The 21658-nt window shown below is 36.4% G+C and overlaps 1 protein-coding gene across 1 annotated transcript in view; it reads left to right on the top strand.

Annotated features, from left to right (window-relative positions):
* LOC121425300 (mediator of RNA polymerase II transcription subunit 1-like) overlaps nt 1–17779 on the top strand; it is a 28250-nt gene extending 10471 nt beyond the window's left edge. The window contains exons 3-16 of the mRNA XM_041621326.1: nt 1240–1318; nt 1763–1817; nt 3389–3518; nt 4470–4570; nt 5148–5249; nt 5884–5945; nt 6281–6367; nt 7136–7247; nt 7592–7707; nt 8388–8527; nt 9385–9583; nt 10576–10671; nt 11317–11504; nt 11811–17779. Of these exons, the coding sequence (XP_041477260.1) occupies nt 1240–1318; nt 1763–1817; nt 3389–3518; nt 4470–4570; nt 5148–5249; nt 5884–5945; nt 6281–6367; nt 7136–7247; nt 7592–7707; nt 8388–8527; nt 9385–9583; nt 10576–10671; nt 11317–11504; nt 11811–17354 (7011 nt within the window). The 3' untranslated portion in view covers nt 17355–17779. The remainder of the gene's footprint in view (nt 1–1239; nt 1319–1762; nt 1818–3388; nt 3519–4469; nt 4571–5147; nt 5250–5883; nt 5946–6280; nt 6368–7135; nt 7248–7591; nt 7708–8387; nt 8528–9384; nt 9584–10575; nt 10672–11316; nt 11505–11810) is intronic.
* Nucleotides 17780–21658: the final 3879 nt, after the last annotated feature.

Genomic DNA, 21658 nt, shown 5'->3' with positions numbered 1-21658 from the left:
CAGTCTATTTAGGGTTAAAGGGGAAGTTCACCCTGAAGAAAACTTTGTTGTGAAAATAGCAGAAAAAATAGTAAAAAATATTGGTGAAGGTTTGAGGAAAATCTGTTAAAGAGTAAGAAAGTTATTAGAGTTCAAAATTTTGGATTTGTGACGTCATAAACGAGCAGCTGCCCCATGTGTTATGTAATATAAAATGTATGAATTTCACATTTTGTATGGTTCCTGATGACTTAATTTTGTTTTCTTTTCATGATCGGGTGTGAAATGATTTGTCTATTGATATACAAAAGTTACAGTGAAAACCATTTTCAATTTTCTGAGAAAATGACATTTCATTGATTTTTTACCATTCGCTATGTAGGAATGCTGCTCGCATATGACGTCACAAATCAAAAAATTGAAATTCTAATAACTTTTTAATTATTTGATGAATTTTTCTCAAACCTTCGGCAATATTTTTACTGCTATTTTTACAATAAACTTTTTGTCAGGGTGAACTTCCCCTTTAAGTGCCAGTGCGGTAAGAACCACCTCTTGATTGTCCAGATATGATACAATCGGTATATCACTTATCGTTTACTGTTTGTTAAGTATACATTCCACTGTGTAATAGTACCACCAATATATGTGTTCGTTATACATGTACTGTGATGTTGAAGGAAAATGAAGAAACCCTTGAAACAGGATAGCTTGTGCAAAAACAAGAAAAATCAAAGAAATGGGTACCCGAAAGTTTGGGAAAAATGTAATGAATAATGAGCATCCTCCTATAGGCAATGCAACAAAGATGTGTGATGTCACATGTGAACAATTTTCCCATTTACTTTTCTATATACATGTATTTCCCTTAAATGCCTCTTTTATCACATCTATCAGTAGATCACATGTTCTTTATGTAGGAGGGCATGTACTAATACAGATTTTCAAAGAATACATTATGGATAAAGAGTAAAAATAAACATTTTCTGGGTCCATCAATGGCAAAGTTGTTCACATGTGACATCTCAAACATTTGTCGCATTGCCAATGGGAAGGATCTCCACAGCATTAGTGATCGCAATATTCAAATGCTCATATCTTTCTCATCATTTGTCCAATTTTTCTCAAACTTGCTTTGATCTTATTCTTTGATTTTTCTAATTCCACAAAAGCCACCTTGTTCCAAAGGTTTCATTCCCCTTTAAATAAGTCATTCATGTGATGTACATCTCTTTTTTTGTTTGTTTCCTTTCTTTTTAGTCCAAGTACACAGAGCCGGACCCAGTGGACCCAAATCGTCTTCAAAAGTGCTTAGAAAAGCTGAAGATGGCAATTGAAGGTTTGTGTAAGATTATAGTACATTTATCATGGAAAACGGGTAATCTTTAGCCCTTTAGTATGGACAAGAACAAAATCAAATGTCTTTTCCCCACAGTTTGCTTTGAATAGAAGATGAAACTGTGTACTGGACCCTCTCATTCTATGTATCATGGATAAAGTCACATGATGTATCCCTGTGACACTGCCTTTTTCATGTTCACAGTTGATTGTGTTATACATATATTCATATAAATTATATTCTGGTTTCGTATAGCACACTTCATGTTGTCAACTTATGCCTGTATGTGCTTCCAAAGAACTTTGGATATTATTGCCCTCCAGGTCAATAAATGGTGAAAGGAAATGTTCACTATGACACCAACCTGATTTTAATTGTATAATTTCAATAAGCAGAAAATAGCTTTCAGTGTTATTTATCGTTTATTGTATTTTCTCTCTTCAGTTTCTTCTGTACCAGCAATGACTGAGAGGCTTGATGCTATTGCAAGACAAGTTGGGTAAGTCAAGCACGAGGATCCTCTTGCTGTCTGTAATACACAGCTTAACAATCAATCATAGGACTGATTTTCATGGTTGATTACATCAATAATTATTAATGTCATGTGCAATCAATTATAAAAATCTATTACATGCATACAATGTACTTTCAGTTGGTAAGCTTTGTTCTAAAAGCACAGATTTGTCCATTTGGATCACATCCTTAGAATATTTGACATGTAAAACAGGGAGAATGTACATGAAGGGGCCCAGATGCAGAAAGAGTTGCGATCGAACACTACTCAAACCTTTTAATTCAACTAGATTTTCAAAAACATATTGGGGATTCGATTTCATGATTTGAGTTTAAAGGGGAAGTTCACCCTTACAAAAAATTTATTGTAAAAGAGAAAAATGAAAGAAAATAATGCTGAAGGTTTGAGAAAAATCCATTAAAGAATTAAAAAGTTATTAGAATATTTTTTTATTTGTGATATGCGAGCAGCATTCCTACATGTACATAGCGAATGGTAAAAAATGAATAAAATGTAATTTTCTCAGAAAATTGAAAATGATTTAAATGTACCTTTTGTATATCAATAGACAAATCATTTGACACCCGAACATGAAAGGAAAACAAAAAATAAGTCATCAGGAACCATTAAGAAAATAAACTTCATGCATTGGAAATGTATTTTATATGACATTTGAGGCAGCTGCTTATTTATGACATCACAAATCCAAAATCTTAGAATTATAATAACTTTCTTAATCTTTAACAGATTTTCCTAAAACCTTCACAAATATTTTTTTCTAATTTCTTCTGCTATTTTTACAACAAACTTTTCTTCTGGGTGAATCTTCTCCTTTAAATATAAAATGTTAGGGGCCTGTTTTAAAATGAGCTCTGTTCAAATGCAACTGCAAGATCAAATTTTAGTCCCAAATGCAGGCTTCTAATTGGTTGAAAGTCAAGTTGCATTTCTTTTTTTTTTAGTTGTATATGATTGCACCCCAGTTTGCAATAAGTTCCAGAAGAAAGTGAAATGAACATAGCTGCCCACAATTTTATTGGTTAGGATGGTCACACCTGTGATGTGTTGTTGGTTTTTTTTTTTTAAAGAAAGGGGTTGTATATATTTAGACAGAAGATCCACTGACATATTATCAAATTCATTTATTGAAAGAAGTATGTAATTTTCCCCTTTTAATTTGAGATGTAGTGTCTTGTTGCTAAATAAGGATATGTTATTGAATTATTTTGTCCAAAGAAGCATGAGGAGGGGTATGTTGTTGGCTGCATAAAAGTTCCATCACTGTACAGAATCTTTTGTATAGGCCCTTCTGGTACATGTATGACACAAATGGCTGATGGTGTATATGTAACCCCTACAGATTTCTTACCCTAAAGTATATGGTTTGAATTTAAGTATTGTACCATTTCAGAGTTGGAAGAAGGACTGGAAACATATGTTTTAGAAAAAACATACTGAAAAGGGTGAAAGGGCAACAAATGAAGAAATCATGGATCATGTTTGAACAGCAATGTTTGTTCTGGCAAATATAACAATGTTAATACTTTTATCAACAGGTTGAAATCCAACTGGAGCATTGACATTGGGTACCTCAGTTCAGACTGCTTCTATGTGGAAGTGAAGCTAGCACCTCATGGCGGTGTTAAAGATGTGATTGTTGTGCATGGCATGAGTGGTAATACACAGGTAAGAGTTATGTGTACGTCATTGTGCTCAGTGTTAACTTGGTAGTTCTAAGCATTTCTGGTAGTTCTGTGGTGTTTGCATTGTGTAAGGTTCAGAGTTGTATTTAATTATCTGTCCCTTTGTCTAGTCATGTACATTGGTGTATTTTTAAATAGGTATATTTCCAAGCCGTCTAATGCAAATTCTTCCAATTTCCAACTTGTCTACTATTTGGTCTACTATCAGTTTGTTAACTATCCACATGATCTAATTGCCAATTTAAAATGTTAATTTTTTTAATGTAAATGTAAAAATGTTAAATCAGAAGATTTTTTTTCTGCTTGTCAATTTTTCTTCGGAAAATGTGCCCCTTTGGCGCCCCACTTTTGGAAAATCCTGGATCCGCCCCTGACTTTAACACACACCTTCCCCGGTACGTAAGTTTTGATTGTTTGACCAGTCTGAACCTGTGATATTAAAGAAAAAAAAGGGTTGAGGCACTTAATATATTAAAGATAGTATAGAAAGACATTTGAAATCTTACATGTTAGGATGGCATCCATATCCATGATATATTTGTTTACTTGGTACTTCAAACTTGTTATCTTGCACATAAAGAGGAATGCTTCATTGTGGTATTGATAAAAAGTACACATGCATAAATTTATAATCACACAAATATGAAAGCTACAGTGTTTGAGATTTGAACAGAATGCCATGATTTCAGTCGTTATAATTTTTTTCATCATCATCATCATCAGCATAATCATCATCATCATCATTTTCATCATCATCATTATTGTCATCATCATCACCATCATCATCATCTTCTTCTTCATCTTCATCATTAGCATCATCTTCATCATCATCAACATGTCCTCATGATTGTAATGATTAGTAGTAACATTGATATTGTTGTTGTTATTTTGTTTGTATCATTTCTAACACTTTCATTGTTTTATTTGTTAACAGAGTTGTGAGGAGATGTGTGAGGTGTTAAGGAAGAATGATTTTAAAGAATTCACAGAGCATCTAAAAGGATTGTGTCAAATGTACCAGCTTGGAGGAGACAGGTGAGCTTTGTTCCAGAAATCAGTCTTTCAGAGTCAAGGCAGAATGGAATTTTTTCTCATTTTCTTTTTGTATTTTCTAACTAAATCAAAGTTTATATAAGGAAGTATGGGTAGTACATAGGGAATAATGGATGTAAAGATGTGAAATGTGAAATTTTGGCAGCTGAAGGTGAAGGTGTTTTTGTCCTACTAACAGGTGAATAAGGTAATTTTTGTGATCAGATGGTTGTAAAATCAAATATTGATCCATTTGATCATGGTAATGACTATTGTTATGATGGGGAAATTGTTACCATTCAATTACCAATCTTCCAATGAATTAATACAATATGCTGATATTGTTTGCAGTCTACAGATACAGAAGCATCATCAACTATAAATTCTCTGGTGATATCATAAAAAAGGAAGAAAAAAAATGATCATATTCTTTGCTTAATAATTTATATGCCTCAATACTTGCAAAATTTTAATACTATTGAATAATATTTCACCATTATTTCATTGAAAATTATGTTTGTTGTGCTTTTTGGTATGGACTTTTGTTTGACTGACATTCACTATCTTTCTTTGTGGGCAGTAAAATGAAAACAGCATCATTCAACTGTCTTCATGCATTAGAGATGGATCTTAATACGCTCTTTAAAATCAGTGGTGTCAAGTTTGGTGCATCCCAACAAGGGTAAGATTGTCTCTGCACATTATTAAGTTTGGCATTTAAAGATGAATATTCTTACCAATATTGAATCCTGGATTTTTTTGCATTCCATGATTGAGAAATGGTTTATAATTGTATTCTAAAGAAACACGGCACATTTTGACATCGTTTTTGGAAACCAAAATTTATCTGGTTTAATTGTAAATTTGGTCTATATCATATTGTAGGCATCTGGTTGAAAGTCAGAGCTGTGTCTTTTCTGTAGGAATCCTGCAATCCGCTTTTCATTTCAAGTCATCACAGTCACCATAGACAAAATAATGGGGACTGCAGCAAGGCTACTATGGAAAGATGCATAGCATTTCTATTGCAGGAATCATGCTAAAAAATGCAGCACAGACTTTTCACGAGTTGCCTTCGATTGAATCTTTGACAATGTTTGTTTTATGATAATCCTCTTCTATTCTATCTGACAGTAATTTCAGACTTTGAAGATCAGTAATCATTATATTTACCCAAACTAGATACAGGTTTAAAACATTTTTTATTTCATTATTATTTCATAATTCTACCAACTTTTTAAAATTTTTGCTTGATATGTAATTATTTTTATATATATATCGTTTGTATCTAATGTTATTTGTATTCATATTCACAGTGGAAGTCCTCTTCTTCATATCACTAAGGGGTTTGTTGGATATCTGACACCAAGAGTAGGAGGTAAGCTTTCTGCCATTTGATTTAAGTAATTGCAATAATAATAAAAAATATGATTAAAAAATAGAAGTAATGAGTGTATGATATTATGACACATCCAATCTGTATATTGCAAGTGTTTTGCAAATTATTATATGTTTTTTTGTAATTATGCTACATTTTGAAAATTTTATAGCTTTCTTGATAGTAGTAAATTTTTCAGTAATAATACTTGATTTTTTACTATCTATTCAAATCGCCTTGTTGTTAGAGTGGACTCGGTCCTTTGATTCATAATCTACATCCCCTCAGGCCTCAAAACATTTCTCTATTGAATCGTCATTGTGTTTACTGCTTAGGTCATCTGATGCGCCTTACATACTTTGTGTCTCCATATGATTTGCTGGATGTGGAAAAAAAGCAGACAAAAGAACTCTCTCTGACAGGTTAGTTAAGAAAAATAGCAGCCATAATATATATGGTCATGTGCAGCTGACTCTTGGACTCAAACTCAGAAACGAAAGACACTGACTCGACTCAAACTCTTGACTGTGTGGACTCAAACATTCTAGATTTGATGTGGTGGCAAAGCCCTGACAGTTTGAAAACTAATTTTCTTTTTTATTTTGCATTTTTGTCTTGCATTGGATAAAAGAGATTATTTCTCATTTGTACCTCAATGCATGGTTTTGGATCATTCACTTTTTTATTCGCACATTTTTCTGTACGTCTTATTGGAAAGCTCAGTGTTTTGAGATGGTTAATTTTGCCTTATTTTTATTTTGAAATTGGTTTGTCATTTTACAAATTGCATATTGCATATCACTATGTTGGTACAGATTGATTGGAATGAATATTGCTCAAAATCCTTCAGAAAAAAAGAAGAAGCAATATTACATCGGTGTATATAGATAGGAAATCCAAGGGTTTTATTCTTGTTGAATTTAACACAAATATTTCCTATCATGTAAAAGTTGATAAATTTATGTCAATAAATTTCTTATGAACCGTATTATTGCCTAAGTGTAGCAGTTTTTCAAGAAGACTGCAAACAATTGGTTGTCAGTCAATTTACAATTTATTATTATTATTGTTGTTGTTAATTATTATTATTTTCTACCAAGTCAAACAGAGTTCTGTGCTCCCAAGAGAATAAGCTTTGGCAGAGTTCCTACTTATTATTCATATTGGATCTAACAATGTTTCCATTTCAGAACCATTGCCCAAAGACCTTGGGTTATCTGTGACGGTTGGCATAGAAAGTGCATCTCAGAGGAAGATTCAGACAGCTCCTACCATGATGGTTACAGATAACAAGATCACCAAGTAAGAATACAGTTTTACATATCTTCATGTTTCTCTTAAGACCCTTTATGGGAACTATTGCATCACTAGTGCATCATTTCCTTAATTTGGAACCTACACAGTTGCCCTACAACTGGGTCATTGCATCTTCACTAAGTTTAAATCAACTTCAAATGGTGTTTATATTTCTCAGTTTGTTTTAATGATTCAAGTGATTGAATGAAATAATGGAACAGTTGATTAATGAATGAACGATTTGATGAATGAATGAAAGCATGAAATGATTAATAAATGAATAATTAAATGAGTTACTGAGTGGATTGACCAATCATTCAATATAAATCGATTTCCTTCTTTACTTGCAGTGTTATGCCCTTGAGCAATCAAAATAGCATCAATATCCCTGCTACATTTGTGCTTAAGCTCAGTGAACCTATGCCCATGTCTCTCATCCTACTCAAACAGCTCCAGAATATACCAGGTAAGAATAGTTGACAAAATAGCTATTGAAATTGAGACCAAATCTTACTAGTTTGACTAAACATGTATATTAATACCTGTTTAGCAATTTTATTTTCCATGTTTGGTCATTTACTTTGCATGGCTGTTTTTTTTTCAAGCTATTAAACAGTACGTAATGTTTAAGTATGGCAAATATAAATCTATCAAAGAAAAAGTGTATTCTAGTGATATTAAAAGACAAGTTCAGGAAAAACAGTGATCTCATGAATGATATACATATGTTACATTTTCTTTCTCTTGATTTTTGGTGGTTATATTATGTTGCTGTTAAGCGTGAATACTCTTAATAAGGTAAACAAGAGTCCAAATTATGTTTGTTCCTCTCTGAGATAATAGTAGTACAATTAAATAAAGTGACAGCTCTTTAGGCCTTTTCTTAAGGACTGGTAATAAGGATTAAGATCTTGTCAAATAGCCATAGCACATCAACCTAAGTTTGATTGTTGGTGGATAGCTAGGTAAAATTTCTACAAGAAGAGCTCTTAGATATTAAATTTATATTGCTGAAATGTATGGAATCATCCCTTATGTAACATTCACCCCTCCTGAGTTATAATCTTAAAAAATTATGGTGTAGACATGCTGATAATTCCATTATTTTTTGCATAAGAACGTCTCCATTCTCTTTTGGTGTGACAGGTGTTTCTACCCAGTATGCTGATCCTACTGCCGCTACGCCTCTCAATACACTCATCTGTAGATTCACCCTGGACCCTGTCACATTCCTTCAAAACCAGACGAAAGATGGCCGTCAAAATAAAACAAAAAATTACATTGTGGTAAGCCATCTTTTTTAATTTTTATTTTTTTTTGCTTAGAAGACATGGTAGATTGTGTAACTAATTGTAGATTTTCTTGGAACGTGGTTGGACTTTCATGACATTGGAGCTATTTGCCTGGATGTTGCTATTTTTTCTGAAACGATTTTGCAAGACTGGAAAGAATAGAAAGTAGATGTGAGCAACCAAAATGCTGAGAGGTGGATTCCTCACCCCCTCGTCATGAACTTTTTTAAGGTTCAAGTATTGGCTTCTGTGAACAAAATTCAAGTTAGAACAAATCTTAATGTTAGGTCTTCATAAGGTAAGCTTTTATGTTGTGCTGAAGAGTAGAGAAAAGTATTCCAAAACTTCCTGCTGTAACTTCACCCAAGATTGAGTAGTATTTATATTGCATATACCAATTACAGCCATAGTAATCACTGATATAGAGTGCCTTTTGCCCACTAAGTACAGATTAAACAGACTAGTTTAATCTGTAATAAAAGAAAAGTATATATAAAAAAATTACTATGAAATTGGGTTACATATTTGACATGAGTGAGATTTGAATTTTGTGAAGTCTTGGCACCTTTTGATTTTTTTAAATGAACATTGAAGGAAGAAGATGAAACATCGTAAATGGCAGTTTTTTGTTTGAATAAAATGCTTGTTTAATCTGAACTTGTTCCCTAATGAAATAGTAAGGAAACCACCCTTTATGTCCAGCATTAAGTCAGGGTCTTGAGATGAAGACGGTTTTGGAGAATTGTAAGAACTTTTGAGTGTTCACATCCACGTTAACCATTCAACTTTGTTGTATAGTTTATCATCAATTAACCTGAGATTTAAATCTTTTTATATCTTGATTTTTACAGGAACTTCCTGATCAACATCACTCATATATCATCAACGATGGCACCAACCCTAATGATCTGAGAGACATGCAAGGCGCCTTGCTCTCCAAGATCACCTTCACAGCACCTAACACGGTAGTAAAGATCATCTCACTTCTCCGACAACAGGCTGTCTATAATACTCTCATTGCCAGCTGTGTCAGGGACAAAGAAGGCGAAGGTGAGTATCGCAATTGTTTGGCTCTGTCTTACAAAGGGCAGTGAGAAATACAAATGAGATTCAAATTGTATTTCATCTAAATCTGTGTTGTTAAGAAATATAGTTTAGATCAATTGCTTTATGTGTTTGATTTGAATCACTTGCAACTCTTTGTAAGACAGAGAGCCCTGTGCTCTGTAACTCTGAAATATAAATACAATGTGTGAATGACCAATTGCCTGTTCCACTTCTTCATGAATGATTGAAGGCGACCGCACACCTTACGATTGGTCTGTGACCCGATTTTTTAGAATAAAATGTAGTAGAATTTGATGCTAACATTGAGACTTGGAATATCTTACTGTGTAATGTTATAATTCATCATACGAATACCTATGTTCAAATCTATGACTATGCTATCATCCTTCTTAGAATAAAAGCAAATTTAATATCTAGTTGTAATGACGTCATAGCAGTTGTATGTTTGGCTACGATTTGAAACTAATTTGCCCTTAATTCCAAAATAAAGGCTTGCAATCTTTCAAAATGGTTATATTAGTACTCTTTCAATTAATTGTAACCTATAATAAAATGATATGTACCATTCACATTTTCAGAAAATGAGCAAAATGCGATTTGTTCCAAAATCGGATCGCAAACAGTTGTAAGGTATGTGCAGTGGCCTTAAGATTTGTTATCACCTCAAGCTCATTCAATGGACAGCAATCATGACAATTGTGTAGAAAACCCATGCTTAGGCAAATGAAAAAAAATTAAGCCTTGTTTAGCTAAGGCTCTAATCAGGGTTTCAACTCTTAATGGCTGTAGATGGTCCAAGGATAATACAAAGAAGACCGAGAAAAACTGAAATTCTGCATGTGGTGAGGCCAAAGACTAATGCACCGTATTGGTGAAATAATTGGAGATTTCTGCATTTGTAGCTCAGAAAATGGAGGGCAATCAGTGATAATTGTTTAGTTAAACTTGTTTATTGCCCTTCTCTTGTTCCTAAGATCCAGCTGAATGTGTGCTATTTGAAGTAACTCCCTACACCAACCAGAAGCTCACAGTCACCTTTGAACACCCAGCCAGGGAAGGAGTTGCATGTGGTGAGCACATTTCTCTTATCTATGTATGTTGAAGAGATTGATCTGAACTAGATTTCATGGTCATGAGGTCATATTTCAAATCCCAGGCTGAACTAGAACTTAGACTAAGTTATTCATTGCAGAATCGCTACCCCTTTTATTTGAAATTTATGTCATATTTATCATACTTTCTAGTATTTTAGAGGAAAGCATACTAAAGAGGAAGAGCCATTGAAAAGGGAATCTATACTCTTGTTTCCGCTGATCATTCCCATAATGTAACTTATCAGATTTGCAATTAAAATGCAGACCACAAAAATATGAGCTGATACTTACAGCTGATAATCAGCTGTTTATAGTCATTAGCACAATTCATGCTAATCCCCATATTTGTTCCCTTTTTTTTGGGGGGGGGGAGTTTGGGAAACTATTCCACTTAACATGTAATTGACGAGAAGATGACCGTGCAACAATCTGTAGGCATTGCACAATACTTGCATTCGAGTGTTACACATAAGATTTAGCATGACTTTTTCTGCAGATCAGATTAGCAAAATGATTACCTGCTCTTGATTGATAGCTTTTCCATTTTGATATATTAAAATAATGTTGAATATTTACAGTTTAAATTTTAGATTCATCTCTTTGTTTATTGTACATTTACAGTGGAGTTAGACCTGACTGACCAATCAGCAGTCAAAGCCAAGCTTCATAGTGGTCCTGGTGAGGAAGCTTTCTGTTCTGATGATTATGCAACCAAAGTGCTTCAGAAGTGTCTCTCCATTCCTATCACCATGAGAGCCATCATGAAAAAAGCAGAGCAGTGGCTGGAGACGCATGAATCCAAGAAATCCGTAAGTATCATGAACAAGTAAAACTAGTGTGAATGTTTTCCAGACCTCCTTGCCTTTTCATGATCAATAATAACTTTTTTTTATCTTAGTAATACTTATTGTTACAATTCTTTTTTTATCATTGAATGAAAACATTAGTAGAAAATGTAATGTAAGGAATTTTCTAAGTGTCCTTGTCATGATTACTTGTAGACCACTACGTTAAAGTTCCTTGTATGAACAATTGCCAAATGAGGTTGGTGTCCTCCTTTAGAATTTGATTGGATATATGCTACAAATGGTATTTGTCTTGTCTATTTTATACAGCTGAGTCTACCACCAGCTCCATCTTCTGGTCCATCAGGAGGTTCTGTTTTTGATCCTATGAGTGGTATTCATCGTCATAGTGGCCTTGGAGGTGGTGGTGGCCATGGAACTACTTTCTTTCCAAGTCATCGCCCACACCAATCATCCTATTCACACCAACTCCAATCACATAGTATCCTGAGTGATCTTACCACCACCATGTCAGCCATCTTGCCTCATGGAGAGGGGTTCGATATCCATGGAGATAAACCCACCAAGGTGGCACAGAATCCCATGTTGGCAAGTCTCCTACAGCATGCCGCTCTTGCAGTGAGCACATCCTCTCTATCCATTCCACCTCCGTCCCCATCACCTATGTCGTCACCACCTCTGGCATCCGGACCAAAGCCTCACAAGAACCCAATGTTGATGAATCTCCTGCAGGAGCAGAATACTCTTACTCCTGTAGCAGCCATTGCTCAACCTGTTGGCTCGATGGGAAGGATGATACGCAGGGGAAAACGTGGAAGATCAGTCAGTGTGGACAAGTCACCAAAGCGACAGCAGAGTGAAGAGGAACATGACTTTGATGATATCCATGCTCATCGCCCACCAGGACTTCATCACAGACTCTCAGAGCCTCACAAATTGGGAAGCCATGCAATGGACCCACCCAAAGCACTGCACACAGGGGAGCTCTCAGCCCTTCTATCAGAGATTGAGGCCCCTATCATACCGGTTGCTAAACCCAAGCGAGGTCGACCTTGTCGATTAGACAGTACCAGCTCTCAATCTAGTGTCGGTCCTCGTCAGAGCCCCAAGACTCCAAGTACTCCATCAGTTCCAACAACTCCTACATTTGCTCCCCCCAAGACAATGTCCCACAGTACTTTGAGTACACCAGAACATCCATCTATGGATGAGCTACCTGCTGGGGTGAAAAGTGATCCATTGCACTCCAGAACAAGTATGGACTCTGACATATTCTCACAAAATTCAAAGAACATGTTTCATGAAGACTTGTTGCCAGATCCTCCCCGGTCAAACATTTCTCCTGAAATGAATAGACAATCCAGCTTTAGATCACAATATGGTTCTCTTGACATTAATGAAGATGCTGCAGGGTTTGACAATGACGATGATTTTGGTGGCTTACCAAGTGTTAGTTCAGCTATAGCCCGTATGGGTATTCCGACAGGCTCAGACTTTGATGACCCACAGCGAACTTCTACAGACTTGCCTCATCCAGTTTCTCTTTCAACCTTGACACCAGGGCCACTCTCTACAGCCATCCAAGCTGGGCTTGAAACAAGGACAGACATGAAAATGGGTGCAGGAGCACTTGATCTGACTGTAGCCAACCTTGCAAAGAGCATGAGTATCCCAGCTATACCCACAGCTCAAAGAGGGCGACCTGGGCCTAATATGCAAAGTGTTACCAATCTGTCACAGTCATTGCCAGCAACTCGTCCAAGGGTTCCAGTGTCCAAAGGCAAACCCAAGAACTTCATTGAGTCCAGTCTTGCATTTCAGTCTGAAAAGCCAAAACAATCCAAGAAACGTGGACGCAAGGGGTTGAAGGATACTGGAGGATTTTCTGATTCAGATGCTCCAAAGACCAAGAAGCTTAGGAGACCAGGAAGACTCAGGAAAGAAAGAAGGCTGCCAGAATACAGTAGTGAGTCCTCTCCAGAACCATGTCAAGATGTTGCGCAGTATTCCAGCATAACCATGGCTGTCAATGAAGAGGAACCACTTAAAATGACATTCAAAACTATTCGTCACAAGCCTGACAAAGACCAAAAAGTGAAGGCAAAAGACCCAGGTCCTGCTCCCAAGATCAAGATCAGAGCTATGACAAGTGGAGATTCTGCTACTCCATCTCCAAATCCTGTTGCAAGGGAAACCAAAGAAGAGAAACCTCCTGTGAAGTCAGAACATAGGGTTGAACAACCCGAGAAAGTAGAGACCATCTTCAAATCTACCAAGACAGAGCCACCTGTAATTAAAACTGAAATCCCCAAAGAACCAAAGCTTGTGAAAGAGGAGAGTTTGCCAAAACCTCAGAAGGACGTTCCAACATCTCACAGACATGAAGAGCACACCAACAAAGTAACGTCTCAAGAGCTATCTAAAGGCAGCCATGACATTACTGTTGTCAAATCCGAGCACTCATCTGTAAAACAAACAGGAATCACTAAATTATCTCCCATGACACATGTCCCAAAGTTAAAGAATGAGCAGATGAAGAAAAGTCGACCGACTGAAGGTGGCCAGAAACCAAGTCCTGTCCCAAAGTCACCTATAGCTGATTTCTTTCCAAAGTTGGCAAATATGCCTCGCATTCCAAAAATCAGTAAGCAATCATCAGAGGGTAAACAGTTGCCAAACACCAAGACTCTCACTACAAAGACTGCTGGCAGTCCTTCACCTTCAAATAAAACTTTAATGTCATCTCCAAAGAAGTCTGCGTGGGGTAAAGGAGATCCATCAAAAGTGGGATCTACCAAGAAGTTGGTATCAACACAGCGTTTTGGCGCAGTTAACCCATCAGGAAGGAAATCAGATGGTACAATGAGACAAGGGAAACCATTTTCAAGTGGCAACAGATCCCCAGTGACAGTAGGCCAGAGTATTCGAAAAACAGGACCAAATATTCTCTCAAAATCATTGTCAACACCAATACAAAGCCTTAATTCCTGCAAGGCAAGTGTGGGATGTGTTCAGGCTCCCAGCAAAATGGTATCAAGTCCAACAACTGGAGTTACAAAGACAATGAGCTCACAAGTAAAGCCATCTGGTACAGTGAGCCCTGTACCAAAAACTTCAGCTGGGATAACATCAAAACTACCAACAAATCCCATATCCTTATCAGCATCGAGTAAATTATCAAGCAGTCAAGCCACCACTGTTACTTCTTCTATAAAGACTCCATCGGTTGCAACAAGTTTAAGTACTACAACATCTTCAAGCAGCACAAGTTCAAGTTCAAATACAAAAGTCATTTCAAGTTCTCCTGTTTCTACAGTTGTATCCTCCAGCTCATCAACAGTCCACTTAGTATCTACAGCAACCACAAATTCAACATCCTCTAGCATAACAACAACTACTTCTTCAGTTCCAACTTCTGCACCAATAACCACATCCAGCCCAATTACTTCATGTGCTACTGCAACTACATTACCTGTTTCCAAGTCAGTCACACCCCCACCAATGGACCTGGCTCCTTCGTTGAAGTCATCACCTGCTGTGACAGGGACTAAGACAAGTTCAACTCTTTCAAATAGACCACCGCCTCTTGTGATTCCTACAAATGTTAAGGTGCCAGCACCATCAGTAACATCGCCTCCGACGCCATCATCTGTTGGCACACCCAATAGTGCAGGACCAAACTCTGCTAAGCTGGCAACTCCAAAGTCTGGTATGCGTGGAAACAGAAAATTCTCACTCATGGGCATCATTGATAAGATAAAGGAGAAAAATGAAAAGGTTGAGAAGACAGATAAAGTTGAGAAGGTTGAAAAGACTGAAAAAGTTGAAAGAAAAGGGCTCTTTAGTGCGATTGGATCTGGAACATCAGGAAATGGTGATGAGAAATCCATGGATGCACCAGAGAAGGAAACTAAAGACACTGATGAGACTGACGAGACTGGAACCAATAAATCTCAAGCATCTAAAGAAGACAATTCAGTTGTTAGTTCCAAAGCCGATTATCCTACAATTAAGGAGACCAAAACTGTTACAATCCCTCTGACGAAATTGGACAGTTCCAAAACGACAATTCCGAAAGTATCCTCTGCTGGAAATCAGTTACCTTCCCGTCAACCGTCACCATCAATGAGCAGTAAACCAAGTGCATTGAATCCCAATTCAGCTACAGCCAGCCAAGGATCCAGTTTAGTCAAGGGTAGATCATCTCCGAAGCCTCCGTCTCAGTCTCGCCCTCCTAAAGTAAGCACCCCACCCTTGACTGGCTCTCAGAAAAGATCAAGCAGTCCAACAGGGAAAAATATATCCCTGAAACAGAGTAAGCCGTCGCCATTAAGCAGCAGTAGTTCAACTCCGACATCCATGAGTAGCCCTGTTAAACCAAGGCCAGGGGCATCCCCTGTTCAACGAACCAGACCAATCATTCTTAGCCACTCCTTGTCAACTTACCAGTCACCAGAGAAGGGACAACAAAAAGTTACCAAGGTGCAACTTGCCATGCACTCAGATCTTGTGTCACATTCTACTATTTCTGGGCAAGGATCTTCTGCATCAAGTATCAGTAAGGGGCAAGCTAGTTCATCCCAGGTTCGCGTCCCTTCTCCGTCAGTCAAACATCAGGCTGCGTCATCTAACAAACCAACCCAAGACTCAACCAGGAAACCATCATCTGTAACACCCAAGACAACAGATACAACAAAGCCTGATAGCAAGCCAGTTGCTCCTATACCTAAGCCATTGAAAGCAGATCAAAGTTTGTTGATGAAGACTAAACCAAACAGTGGGAAAGAAACAAGCTCACAATCTCAGCAGAGCAGTCAGCGCCCAGATTTTAAAGGATTATCTGACAGTAGTAGCTCCAAGATGCCATCTGCTGTTTCTAAGAAACCAGAATCCAAACCAACAGAACCAAGGGCAAGAAAGGACTCCCATGGGCCAAGTAAAGACAAAGATGGCGACAATTCAAAGTCTCCGAAAGCGACTGTTGCGAGAACTGTATCCAAAGACTCGAAGCCTACATTCAGTAGTGGAAGCCAGGATGGAAAAACATCAATTAGATCTGAACAAAAGCCCTCTGAGCTAGTCCAAAAGCCGAAAGTCACTCCTCCACTGATCAAATCTGTTTCACAGAGTGATAAAGAGAAATTGAAAGCAGATGAACCAAGAAAGTCTGATTCCAAGATCATTGTTCCAGAGGTTAAGGGAATAGACAAACAAGAAGTTTCTGAAGAAGTTACTAAAGTATCTACAGCAAAACCTCAAGGAATTGACTTCAAGGTGCCAAGTCCCGCTATGGTACCAAGTCCAAAGTCCTCTGTAGTGAGTCCCAGACCTTTAATGAAACCTGCCAGCTCTCCCAAACCAGTAATTGCTTACTCACCCAAAGCACCAAGCCCGCTTCCATCTGCCAGCGGTGTCTCCAGCCCAGGAAGTGCTTTAAGTCCGAAGGCCACAACTAAGCGATCAGCAACACCAATAGGTAGTCAGCCCCCACCTCCAAAGAAAGTGTGTGCACTTCCAACACCCTACAGCCCAGTTGAGAGTGATGATGAATTTGGCATGATCATTGACATGCCTCAGTCTCCCAGAAGCGGTTTGCAGCAGAAACCTCAACGCTCCCCTAGGCCAGATAGCAGGAACAGCAATACCCAGACAGAGGGTGGATCTACATCGCCTAGAAGTGCTGTAGCACACTCTCCTCTAGGACAGCTTGCCCAATCACCTTTGGGAATAGGAAGATCTCCTGCTTCAGTGAAGAGTATTGGTTCAGACAGTATCAGCAGAAGTCCTTGTAGGATAGATGATGATTTAATGGATGAAGCACTCACCAGTTGTATTCAGACAGATGATGTTTAGAATCTTATCACTTCATCGCATGTTGCAAGTGAGGTAGTTCATCACAATGTTTGTAAAGTTATGTATGACTTTTTGAAAGAATAAAATAAGAAGAGCCAAATAATTCACAAGTATTTAGAATAAAATCAATTTTGGAACATTTTCATAAAGTATCAATCTTTTTGTATAAACTGACCCTTGTTTCACTAGATTTTTATTCCATGTTGCGATTGCTCCAGCAAAGATAATGTGAGAGCATTACACCTTCTCATCTGAACTTTGAAACAGAGAGGTAGACATTTTATGGAATTGCTTAACAGCACAAATTTATTTCTGAATTGATTTTGGCACACATTTGGATGGTAATATTTCTATCTTTTGAATTCAAGATTGTATGTGAGTTTACAAACAGTGTGACGTCTCTCACAAGTCTACAAGCATTGTGCCGCATAGATGATTTGATGGTTATATTGTATTATCTCATATTCAATCAGGAAGATTACAGCAAATTAAATCTAAAGGTAAATTGATAATGAATCTCAAATCACATTCAATTTTGTTTTTTCTATGAAACTGCCTTCAGTGTTGGAAACTGATTAAGCATATATTGATTTCGAACATTACACAGTAGGATATTCCAAGTCTCAATATTAGCATCAAATTCTACCACATTTTATTCTGAAATTGGGTCGCAGACCAATCGTAAGCTGTGCGGTCGCCTTAACCCTAAATAGACTGGGCTATTTCGACGCCTAATCTCAGCCGTCGATCGCGCGATCATCGCGCGATCACGACGAAAATTGGCACACGCGTTACCCATGGCATTATCTACAAAACAATAACATCAAATTCTGCAAAAAATCTCATGTCTCATTAATTATGATAATTTATGCGTAAAATCATAAGTTTGCTCTAATTAATAAAATAATGCCCCTGAAATGCTAATTTTTGTTTCACATACTCTAGATAGGCATCTGATCAAATTGATTTGAAAAAAAAAATTGAAATCACATTCATTTTCTTATGTATTCTATTGTTTTCTAAATTTCTTATGTATTTCTTTGTTTTTCGACTTTTTGTTTTTTATTGTTTTTTCAATGGAAATTGTCGGGGACTTTATTTTGACCATGAACAAGATAAAATTAATTGATTTTAAGCAGTAAAAGGAAAAATAATGATACATTTATGAATTTTGGCCAAGAACACTATTTGCATTGGATTTGTACACAAATTCACGTTTTTGAGTAATTTTGGGTCTGCATGCACTTACGAAATGTTGCGTAATTTTGGAACCGCGTACCCGGGGGTCACAATTGTGGTCTCAAAAGTTGCGCGAGACTTGAAAGTAAAAAGTCAGCGAGCGACGCGGTCAAAAAATTTTGCGCGGCAGATTTATCGCGAAAAATGTCGAGGGGGGGCTGAATCAGCCCCCCCAGTCTTTTTAGGGTTAAGATTGATGATTTTTTAGGATTCACTTGAATGAAAGCAGGATATTTTCACAATATTCAACCATTTTGTCCATCAGATCCTCACTTTTTCTCAACTTTAATTCCACTTCATTAATTACCCAAGTCATGATGATTTGAGATCATTTCACGTCTTCATCATTAAAGAATAAAGTGCAGATGAATAGTTCTAGGAAGGTCTTGCTTACAAGCAATTGGATGTGCATACAGAACTACCCAATAGAATATCTTTTTATTCTGACTCTTGAATAAGAGAACATACTTTTTTTTCATTACTTAAATGATTTAGGCAGATTAAAGAACAGAGATGCAAATAATTTGTCTTTTTTTCTGATATATTTTTTATTATCACCGCGAGTTGCATTTTCCAAACGTCTATTGCAAAGAAGTAAAATATACTGTTAACCACCCAAAATACGTTTTCTTTTTCTAACCCTGATGTGACTGTAATTCTTTTGAGTTTGGCATCCTGATTTACGTAAAAGTGGATATTGTTTAAGTAATCCATTTAATTTCATCTGAGAAGCAGATCAGGGTCCCATTTCATAAAGACTTGTTAAAGTAACAGGTGCAAAATTTCTGTGACACATTTTGAATCAACCAATCAAATTGCAGGATTTCAGTAGCTTTAAACTGTTATTGCAATTGTGTTATTTTAACAAGCTTTATGAAACAGGACCCAGATGTTTGTCAATGGTTTTCCATTTAATCAGAACCATGAAATACCAGTTGAACTAGATTTTCTTAATCATGAGGCACCTCACAGTCATTAACAAAAGGTTGTTTAGTGCATTACCTATCAGGAACTCTTCACATGAATTTGCCATGATGTTGAATCTATGGATGTGATATCAAAGCATCAGCTCGTATGGTCTGTTAACTTTTATTGAGAAAATAATTACGACCAAGCCTTCATGAAAAATTATTCATTCATGAACATTCACTGTACCTAAAAAAAGTTTTATCATAATTCAATATTAAACATTGTAAAGTTCTTCATCGTAACTAACAAAACATAAAAGCAACTCATTTTGTCATGTGTATAAACAAAAAACTCAGGCTTGACATATTGAATGCTGATTGGCAAAATATTTTAGTTAAAATGTTAAAAGTAAAAGAACGTATTTGCAGCAAAAAATTATATCATGAGAAAGTCTTTTAAATCAAGGTTAATTGTCACCATATTATCATATATCTAGAACTGGTACATTAATATAAACTTATCTTTGTGAAATCATGAAAGCTTAGCTCAAAACTGATAATTCTGATAATTACCAACACAGAAATCCATATGTGGGATAGTGTATTAATGTTGCTTGGAAAAATACCTGACATGGAATTCTGTGCTTATTTTGCTCATTTCTCAGCAATTATGCATTTTCTTCCAGAGACATTTGGCACATATTTTTATTTATACAAACACTTGGATGATAATTCAATTGTTGCAAGAGTTACCCTAAGTCTCCTTAACAATGTAAACATGATCTAACTGTGCTTAATTTCACAAAACATATCTATGCCAAGCAAGGAATGTGTGCAAATGAGAGAGCAATCAAACTATCGAAGACACACATCATCTCTTAGTGGTCTATTTCTTTTTGGAATTCTGTGATCTGATTGGTTGATTTGTTAGTGAGACAAACCAGTATTTACCTAGTTTATTTGGTCACAAAAATCGAACAGGTAGCTGTATTACCTATTTGATGTTTAGCTATTGTTTTCATTGTTACATGCATGTCCAGTGCTGATTTCAACCATGCAATGCAAGACCACATTACATGCGTATTCAAGCATCGCGCTGCCTACTACTATTTGCGCATCAATTGAATTTTAATGGCAAAGAGTGCATTTTTTTTTACTGTGCCATGAATGATTCATTTCAAGATTTGCTCACAAAATGCAGAGTTGGAGAACGTATTGACTTGATTCCCCCTTATTCTACAATAATATAAGGCCAAGGGTACACTTAAAGAGATAAAATCATTACATCCTGCTTGTTCTTAAGAAATACGGATCTCCAGCCTTATGATATATGGAACAAGAAAGTAGATATTTCCATATTCCATGAACTAGCAGTATGGGGGGGGGGGGGGGTGATGTTTCATATAAAAATAATACAATGCAAAATCAGCAAGTTTGTGACCTAATTGAATTGTGCATGTGACTGTTGTATATGTGAAATGAAGCCAAAGTTAATTTTAACTCCATTGTAATTATAGAATTTTTCAGCACTGGGGACGATTGTTTCATCCTCCTCTGTTGGGGTGGACATGGCCTATAATATGGTATTGCATAGTCTAATATGCTGTTTGTGTCCTGTAGGTGCAGATATGATGAAATTACAGAAAATCGCTTGTTTAGAATATACATGTATTTTCTGTCGTATGTAGGAGCAACACATCTGGTTGAAATGTTAGCTTTTTGGACATAAATTGTTGAGCTTTTCTTCTTTTTTATTTTAAAATGTCAGTTTTCATAAACATTGTGTATTTATTTTGAAAATGTGTAAATATTAGGTGCATGATATAACATGTAGAAATTTTTGCATGTGAATGTGTTGAGCCTTTGGGTGAAGGCTGAATTTGATCCTCTTGCGCTGTTGTACCCATGTGCTAAATTTACATGTAACAAATAACTGAATGCATTGTTATTTCTTTTCTATAAATTGAATTTATATTGTATTTGTGAGGAGTTTTTGATCATGAACTGTAAACAATTGTTTCTGCACTGGGCTTTTTGTTATTTACAAGTACATGATTTGCATGCTAATACTATACACATGTACAAAAAATAAAGTGTGGACAAGAAAACAATTGATAATTGTATTGCATCTTTTATTCCATAGTATTTTTCAATAAT

Source organism: Lytechinus variegatus, chromosome 1, assembly GCF_018143015.1.
Source record: "Lytechinus variegatus isolate NC3 chromosome 1, Lvar_3.0, whole genome shotgun sequence".
Taxonomy (NCBI): Eukaryota; Metazoa; Echinodermata; class Echinoidea; order Temnopleuroida; family Toxopneustidae; genus Lytechinus; species Lytechinus variegatus.
This window is presented reverse-complemented; position numbering and strand designations above follow the sequence as displayed.